Here is a 9,337-nt window from a genome sequence, read left to right as displayed (position 1 = left end):
CCACAAGGGCACCTTGCTGGCTCAGGGTTAACTTGTCCACCAGGACTCCCAGGTCCTTCTGCACAGAGCGGCTTTCCAGCAGGTCAACCCCCAACCTGTCCTGGTGTGTGGGGTTATTCCTCCCTTGCTGCAGGACCCTGCACTTCCCTTTGCTGAAGTTCATGAGGTTCCTCTCTGCCCATCTCTCCAGCCTGTCAAGGACCCTCTGAATGGCAGCACAGCCTTCTGGTGTATCAGCCATTCCTTCCAGGTTTGTCCCATCAGCAAACATGCTGAGAGTGCACTCTGTCCCTTCATCCAGGTCACCGATGAAGAAGTTGAACAAGACTGGACTGAGCTCTCTGTATCCTGCGTCACCAGGGCACCCACCCCATTCAGCAGTGGGCCCACATTTTCCCTAGTTAGACTGTCTTGTGCTGTGCTGTACCTGCATCTCTTTCCCAACAGCCTGTAGACACCCAACCTGCTTCCTCACCTCGCTCTCACCTTGCGATCTCCCCACCTTTACTGATGTCTCTCTGATGTCTCACGCTTCTTCTCAAAACACAAAGCCAGGGGCTGATCACAGACCCTCTCTGTGGCACCTGTAGCACCGCAGCACTACTCTTCAAGTGACAATTCCTTTTCCTAATGTTACATCTGAACCCTACAAGCTGCAGTTTGTGGCTCTTTCCCCTTCTCGTGCTGTTTCCCACTACCAAGAAAAGCTCCATCATCTCTGAAACTACCCTTTAAGCAGTCACAGGCTCCTACTCTACTGCCCTTCACCTCCACTCCAGCAGGATGAAGAAGCCCAAGGCCCTCAACCTATCCTTACGGATGCGGTTATTCCCCTCTAGGTGCAGGACTTGATGCCTCCATGCAAACCTCCATGAGGTGTCTGTTGTCTGAATCCCCCAAGTTTCTCAAGACCCTTCTGGACTGAAGCTCCTCTCTGTCAAAAACAGAACCAAACAAAATGAAACAAAACAAAGCAGTGCCACTGGGGAAAGGGTAAGCAGGGGTGGGCTGGTTGTATAGCAGGGGATCAGGATGGTAAAAGACACAAACTTGGAGGGGGTGGGAAGGAAATTAAAAGTGAAATAAATGCTTGATCAGGGCTCTTTGGGGATTCCTGCCAAAAAGCCTTGTATCGGAACACATCTGACTGGAGGAGGACAATAAAGCTGATCTACTTCCACTGTCACAGGAAACCTTTGTGTTTTCCTCGACATCAAAGAGCAAAGACCCAGAGGGGGAAAAATCACGGAACTCCTCCAGGGTGGAAGGGACCTCAGGAGGTCTCTAGCCCAATCTCCTTGCTCACAGCAAGGTCACCTCTGTGGTCAGATGAGGTTGCTGTGGCTTGATTCAGCCTGCCCTTGGAAACCTCCAAGGGAGGAGACTGCACAGCCTCTCTGAGCAACGCGCTCCAATGCTTGACCGTCCTCTTAGTGGCAAAGCTTTTGCTTGTCCACTGCTTGAACATCTCTTCTTTCAACTTATGCCCATTGCCTCTTGTCCTGCCGCCATGCACCATGGTGAAGACCCTGGCTCCATCATCTTGATGACCTCCTTGTAGCCACTGGAAGGCTGTTATGAGGTCTCTCCAAAGCCATCTCTTCTCCAGGTTGAACAAGCCCCATTTCCTCACAGAGGAAGTGCTCCAGCTCCCTGATTATCTGGAGGATCCTCCACCAAACTCATTCCCAGTTATCAACCCCTTTCTTTTTCTGGGGACCCAAAGATAGATGCAGTATACATGGTCTAATGAATACTGACTCAAGAGGGGATCATCATGCCCCTCAACCTCCTGGTTGTGCTCCTGGTCATATAGAGCAAATAGCAAGTGGCAATGCAATGGTGAAAGGAGGTTCCCACTAAGAGAGCAAACCCTGCAATGCCCAAGGCCAGGCAGAAACAGAGCTGGGCCATGCAGAAATGGCAGGAGAGGGATTTGCTGCCTGAACTGACTCTGTAGCACCTTGGGCCCTGTGATGGGGTTGAAATGATCTCCAGGAAGGACAAGGTGCCAGGGAAGGCGTTCCTGGGCCTGGACAGCCTGTGATCCAGTCACCGTGGATCCAGCCACCTCATTAGCACAGTCCCTGCTCATATCATCTGGGGGTGAGAAGAAGTTCAGGAGGAGGAAAGCTAGAAGTGTTTGAGAGTTCAGAGACTAGAGTGGAGACCTTGGTGTGATGTGCCTCTCATTTATGCAGCATGCTTGGATGTAGATGGGATAGACTTTGCCTCAAGGCAGCTGTGGGATTCAGCGGTTTGAGCACAGGTAGGGAACCCAAGATGCCCTGGAGCCCTTGCCACTCCAAAAGAGCATGGTTTTCCTGTAGGTCCCCTGCTGTATCTGCTAGAGACATGTGGTTGTGCTGGACATGCCATGCATCAGACATGGCCCTACGTATAGCCTATCTTTATGTCACTGAATCCAGTGTCTGCACTGAATTACATTAGCTGTTTGCACTGTACGGATCTGCTTGTGTCTCAGCATCAGAGTGAGTGGCGCTTTAGTTGTAATAGTAGGCCTCTAGTGTCATTGGAGATGGCCAAGGATATTCCTCACTTAGCCTCCACCTGATGCTCTAGAAGGATGCAGGTTCCTCCTCCAGAGCAAGCAGACACTGGCATGTGCCCTGGACCACCTCTGTCTCTTCAAATGTCACCAAGGGTTCGCGTGGGAGCAACTGCCTGCCACCCTCCATCTCCAGTGATTATAATGGTAGGATCTTGTGTGCAGACATCTGTGTTGTGTGCACTTCAGCTTGGGCAAGGGGAATCCCACCTCATGTGTGTTTGTGGAGTTCATGGGAGTTTGCTGAATCCCACTCCAGACCAGGGGTTTTTCACCTGGCATGAAATGCCCAGATTGACTCATTGGAATCACTACCTGAACGCTGGGTAAATGACCTCCCTTCTTGTCCCTGTCTACGTGTCCTGCCTAGTTAACGGACCGGAACAGGGCCTTCCAGAGGGGGACATTTAAACCTCTTGTAGATAACCCTCCTCTGATGAGACAAATTACAGTCCTGGAATCAGTGTCTCTTCAGTGTTTAGAGAGGGACCATCAGTGATTATTTTAGTCTACTTTAGTGAGCATTTCCCAGGAGGAGGAGTACAAAGGACAAACAAAATCCCACCTTCAGCTGGGCTACTGTTCCCAAGTGGGGCCAGGCTAATGAAACAGGAGGAGCTCATGGCAACCTGGCAGCACTGAGACAGTTGTGTGCAGGAGCAGCTCCTCTGCCAAGAGCAGCAGGGCTGCGGGCACTGCCTGCTGCTGCTGACACGAGCTGAGAGAAGGCAGAGAGAAGTGCAAGGCAGTGTGGAGTGGGAGGACAGAGGAGAGCTGCTTGTGGGAGAAATCTTCACAGCCCTTGACACGGTAAGTATCTGGCTGTAGGGCAATGCTATGGAGGTTCCTGGAGGGGTCTTCTACAGCTATCCCATCGCATGACTGTCTTTTTAAGGATCCCACTCAGAGTAGGATGAGATGCTTCAGAGCAGAGATTCCCAGCCACAACATCAGATTGACAGGGCAGCCTGTTACCTTTCTCAGGAATGGCTGTGGTGTATGAAGCTGGGCTGTGCACACAGGTCTGCCCAGGGCTGTAATTCAGAGCAGTGTCCCTGTGCTCCTGGGTGCTGTGTGCCTGGGGCAGTGACTCTGCTGCCTGCAAGGGTCAGCACTCAGCCTGCCCAGGAAACTCCCCACTGCACTGTGGGGAGAAGCTCTGGGTGGGAAGTGTGCCCCTCATCAGGACAGGTTCATTCTGCTGTTGAGAGGGTGCTGCCCGGATCAGGGCTGCTCACAGCTCTAGCTTATGCATAGGACATTTCTGAGGAGTCTTTTTAGAGGAAAGTGAAGAAAAGGCTACTTGAAAGGGCAGGAGCTTTCCTCTCAATGTCTGCACTTTCAATTTCCAGATTTTGGCAGGGAGAAAAAAGCTTTGGTAAGGAATTGCAACTCCCAAACCTTCCCTCTCAGGGATCAGTAGGTGTGAGAAACCTCAGTAAGCTGCTCCACTCCCACCTCTGCCTACAGACAGCACCAGCATCACCTTCTCTGCGCTAGTCAAGGTTTGTGTCACCTGCTTCTTAGGACCTGCAAACACAGAGGTGCCTCTGGCCTGTGCCCTGTCCCGGGAGGTTTCAGTAGGGCAGAACTGAGCACACAGAGGATGACCGGGAAAAGATGTTGGGACAGAGAAAGAGCTTCCAGCAGGGACTGCTCCAGGCAGCAGAGATATGCAGGGAATGAGAGGGAACTGCTAACAGAATCACAATGAGAGGATGGATTTGGGCAAGTCATGGTCAGTCCCTCTGATGCAGACACTTCTTCTGAGCAAGCCCCTCATGTCTCTTCTCCCACCCAGCAGAGCCTCTGCCCTGACAGCCATGGAGTCCAGGGCATGAGCTGCCTCCTCGGCAGCCAGACCTCTGGCAGAGGAGAGGGACATCTCTCCTGCCACAAAGGGAGCGATTGCCCTGCAATGTCACTGTCTGTGAGGCAGCATGCCCAGCTGGGTAAGGTAAAGGCTTTTCCGAGCACCTGTCTGTCTCTCTCTCCTTGCCTCCCTTGGCAGTAAGATCTTGGTGCTGCTCCTTGTTTCCCCTCCTCTCCATGCTGCTCCTGTTTTTCTCTCAGGCTCCCTGGGGTTGGGGTCTTCAGCTGCAGTTCAGGCACCAAGGCTGCATGTCGTGCAAGAGAGGGGTCTGCATGGGAGTGCTGTTGCCCCAGCCCACTTTTGACCAGTGTGGCTCCAGGAAATGCAGTCCATGGGGTTGGGAATTGAGCTGACTGTCCCTTAAGGAGAGCCCATCTTCAGTCCTAACAGGCCTTTGACTGTTTCCCTGTGGTGTCCTGCCAGGCTGCGAGCTGCCCTCCAGCAAGGCACAGCTATCTCATACCATCTCTGTGATATCTGAGAGACCAGTGAAGAAGTTATAGAGATGTGAAGAGCATGGAAATGGTGGTGGGAGGTTGTAAATGGGCAGCTGAAAAGAGCCCTGTGTGTCCTTGGCTAGAAGGGGAGTGTGGAGACCTCCCTCTGGTGCCTGGAGAAAGGGAGAGAAATTTGGAGATTTGCACTTTGAAATTGGACTTCTCCGCTCTCAGCAGTAGCTGATTCCTTTTTAGGGCAACATATGAGAGTGATCATCCTCCAGCTCAAAGTGGTGTCAGTACAGGACAGCTGCGAACAAGGCTGATAGACAGACAAGCTATCCTCGCTCTGTACCAAGTGGCAATGAATCCTTTTTTTTCTTTTTCAAGACTCACAGTAGAAATGCTGAGAATTTCTGCCTTTGAGCAACACTCCCCATGTGTGACAAGGACATCTAAGAGAGAAAAAAAAAACATTATTAAAAATTCCCTAAAACACTGTTCCTCAATTCTCATTCTTTAGAGCAGGTAGTGAACACACTGAAAAGCCATTCCACATAATGAATAGATTTCATTTGATAGCAATTATGAGTACCAGAGCTGTTTATCCCCGTTGCCATGTTCCGACTACTGTGCAGAAGGACTGACTCCTCTGTGGCCCATGGGCAGAGGCTTCTGCTCCTCACAGCACACTCAGGCAGCAAAAACCAGAGCTCAAGCAGGGTACCTACCTGCCCAACGATCTTCCCCAAAAAAGAGAGGCAACTTGGTGTTTTCAAAGAGAAATGTTATTTTTTTTTCCTAGGAAGGTCTCTCCTACCTTGCCAATGTCTTTTCCTCCTTAGACAGTCCCCAAAGCCCAGTGGGACCAAATGGCCAACGGAAGCTCCCTCAACGAGTTCCTCCTACTGGCGTTTGCAGACACACAGGAGCTGCAGCTCTTGCACTACGTGCTGTTCCTGGGCATCTACCTGGCTGCCCTCCTGGGCAACAGCCTCATCATCACAGCCATAGCCTGCGACCACCACCTCCACACCCCCATGTACTTCTTCCTCCTCAACCTCTCCATCCTTGACCTTGGCTCCATCTCCACCACTGTCCCCAAATCCATGGCCAATTCCCTGAGGGACATCAAGGCCATTTCCTACTCAGGATGTGCTGCACAGGTCTTCCTGGTTCTATTCTTGCTTGGAGGAGAGTATTCTCTCCTCACAGTCATGGCCTATGACCGCTATGTTGCCATCTGCAGACCCCTGCACTATGGGACCCTCATGGGCAGCAGAGCTTGTGTCAGAATGGCAGCAGCTGCCTGGGCCAGTGGTTTTCTCAATGCTCTCCTGCACACTGCTAACACATTTTCAATACCACTCTGCCAAGGCAACACAGTGGACCAGTTCTTCTGTGAAATCCCCAAGATCCTCAAGCTCTCCTGCTCAGACTCCTACCTCAGAGAAGTCGGGCTTACCATGGTTAGTCTTTCTTTAGTCTTTGGGTGTTTCATTTTCATTGTGCTGTCCTACGTGCAGATCTTCACTGCTGTGCTGAGGATCCCCTCTGAGCAGGGACGACACAAAGCCTTTTCCATGTGCCTCCCGCACCTGGCCGTGGTCTCCCTGTTTGTCAGCACTTCATTTTTTGCCTACCTGAAGCCCCCCTCCCTCTCCTCCCCAGCTCTGGATCTGGTGGTGGCTGTTCTGTACGTGGTGGTGCCTCCAGCAGTGAACCCCCTCATCTACAGCATGAGGAACAAGGAGCTCAAGGAGGCACTGAGGAAACTGATTTCATGGACATTTTTCACCAGTGGTAAAATTGCCATTGCTCTCCACAAATGACTCCCACGGTATCTCAGACTAGGACTGAGCATTGTTTGTTCACTTTAGTTTTATTATGATTATTGTTACTATTATTAGTAGTACTCCTATTCCTGTTGCTGCACAAATGCTTGGGTTCATTCCACCTTCACTGAGACTGCTCTCTCTCACTTGGTACCTATATAACATTGTGTCTTACACTGAGTCAGAGCTGACTCCCTCACAGTATCTCTGTAATAAAGTAGGTTCTTTGTGGTGCAGTGCTTGAAGGCTGGCTTTTCTTTCTAAGCTGGTATTAAGAATATGCCCAAGGAATTGCACTACAGAAGGGCCTACTGCACAGGGTTCTCCATGGTTTCAGGAGCAAAAAGCTCATAATCATGCAATGATCTCTTAGAGACCAAGGGCTGGGTTTAGGACTCCCCCATCGGTGTCCAGTGACAGTGGAGGCGATGAATGGTCACAATTTCACATACCCAGAGCTCTGCCACATGTTAAGGCCCAGTGTCAGATGCCTGTCCTTCTGGAGGGGAAGCTGAAGATGCCAGGAGAGCACAGGGGATCTCCTGGGACAGCGTGTGCCTGGGGTGGGCAGTGAGGGGAACCTCACAAAGGGAGAGGTCCTCCAAGGTGGAGTCACCTAAAGGTAAAGTGCTAAACCCAGGTATCTGTGGGCAAAAGAGGACTCCGCAATCCCAGCAGAGGCAGTGAGGACCCAGCTGGCACAGGAAAGGGAGACTGGAGAGCCCTCTGTGTCACCCTCTGTGAAATACCAGGGCCAGGATCTAGAGGCACACCTGGACACAACTAGCACCCTTGGAAATGCTCCATAGTCTTTCCAAGCACCTGCCACATCTGCATCCCCCTGGAGGGATTAGAAGCCATGATCCTCATTTGGTTGGGTCTGATTCCCACCCTGACCAGCGTGGCCAGTGCAGGGTCACCCTGTGGACCCATGACTTCACAGCCCGCTTGCTTTGCAGAGCAGCACCATCACCTCAGGGTCCTGTGGGAGAACAGGGGAGGGGCTGTGGGAATGGCCAGCGAGTTCAGAGGAGGAGTTGGGAGAGGTGAGAAGGAAGTGGAACTGGGCTTGAAAGTGTCTTGGAGAGAAGAATGCCAACTTTTAATCCAAGAAAAAAAGGTTCAGAGTGTGGGTACACTACAGTGAGCTCTTGGTGCAGAGCCAGAAGTCCTTGCTGTCCTAGCTGTCCACATGGCCTGGGAAGTGGCTGAAGAAGGATGAATGCTCCCCACCCGCCCAGCTCATCGTGCCATCATCCCTCCTGATGGGTGGCACCAAAATGAAGGCTGGGACTCTGTCAGAGCTTGCGTTGAAGGAAGCAGGACCCAGAAGCCACATCAGTTTGCTGCTGTCCCTGAGGCCCTGTCCCCAGCACATGTCCTTGAGACAATCTCCCCCACCCTGCATCCTTGTCCTTACCCCAAAAGTCACCCCCAGACAAGGCTCCGTGCCCAGCTGGAGGACTGGGCATCTAGCTGTGAGCCCGGGAGGACGAGCCCTCTCCTGAGTCCTCTGCAGGGCTGGCAGGGAGCATGCAAAGGAGGCCCTGGGGCCGTCTACTCAGCCTGTAGACCATCCTCCTCCCATGGGAGCCCTCAAGCAGGGTCTGTCAGAACAAAGATCCAGTCCAGCTTGTTGTTGCATGAACAGAGAGGAGAAGGTGTCCCCAGAAACTCCTCACACACCCAGTCCCTGCTACCAGCCATTTCCAGCACTGGCCATTCCCTGTGGTCCTGCTGAGGGGTGATCTTTGAATGTGACCAGCTCCATCTGCCTGCTGGGCTCAGCACCTGTATGGGGGGGAATGGCTGCCTCGCCTGGCCTCTCTCCCTGGGCCCAGACCCCAGCAGACCCCAGAGCATGGCCTTCTACTAAGCCCAGGGGGACAGGATCAGGGCTGGGCAAGGGCTGGGGACTGGTGGGAGGCTGCTGGGCAGGAGGGCCATGGTGGCCAGGGCACCGAGGGCTGTTGTGGGGACCATGCTGGGGAGATGTTTCCCTACTCCTGAATGCACTTGGTCCTGTGCAGTGCCTGCACAGTGGGGCCGTGGGGCCGTGGGGCCACGTGCAGGGCAGCAGGGCTGGGCCACTGGAGGGATGAGGTGCAGATGGGAGCCACAACACTCCAGGACACCCCTAACGGTCGCGGAGGGGACTTGCTGCTGCTAGCAGGGTTGGGGGTCTCTCAGGGGCTGCAGCCGCCAGCACTGTCCACCAGTACTCCCAGACCCAGCACAGGTGGTCAGTGCCAAGCACCACAGCTCATGGTGCCCCCCGTCCTGTGCCACCATCCTCTTTCAGGAGCACCGCCGAGTGTGTCACTCCCTGCCCTGGTGTGGAGAGCAGCTGCTGGAGGTCTTCTCTTCTCACTCCTGCTGGTCCCAGCTCCTCCCTGGTGTCAACTCACAGGCTCTGCCCTGGGTCACGTCATGTCTCCATACACTCTCCTCTGAGACCACAGAGGGACCTGCAGCACATAGCTCTGCTTGGAGCTGGCCACCACAGCCTACCTGCACAGGGCCCAGAGAACCCAGTAAGGCTGTACTTGGAGGGGAAGCTGTGATTGTCCTTGGTCAAAGTAGATGGGATGGTCTGGCTGGGGCCAAGGGGAGGAAAGCACAA

General features: G+C 53.1%; 1 protein-coding gene across 1 annotated transcript; it reads left to right on the top strand.

Moving 5' to 3' along the window:
• Positions 1-6,096: 6,096 nt before the first annotated feature.
• On the top strand, positions 6,097-7,787 carry LOC135326342 (olfactory receptor 14A16-like). Its single transcript, XM_064504223.1, has 2 exons — positions 6,097-6,594; positions 7,674-7,787. The coding sequence occupies exons 1-2, from the start codon at positions 6,097-6,099 to the stop codon at positions 7,785-7,787; spliced, it is 612 nt and encodes a 203-aa protein (XP_064360293.1).
• The last annotated feature ends 1,550 nt before the right edge of the window (positions 7,788-9,337 follow it).

The sequence above is a fragment of the Dromaius novaehollandiae genome, unplaced genomic scaffold (genome assembly GCF_036370855.1).
Source record: "Dromaius novaehollandiae isolate bDroNov1 unplaced genomic scaffold, bDroNov1.hap1 HAP1_SCAFFOLD_27, whole genome shotgun sequence".
In the NCBI taxonomy this organism is placed as follows: Eukaryota; Metazoa; Chordata; class Aves; order Casuariiformes; family Dromaiidae; genus Dromaius; species Dromaius novaehollandiae.
Note: the sequence above shows the minus strand (reverse complement) of the source record. Positions and strands in the feature narration are given on the sequence as shown.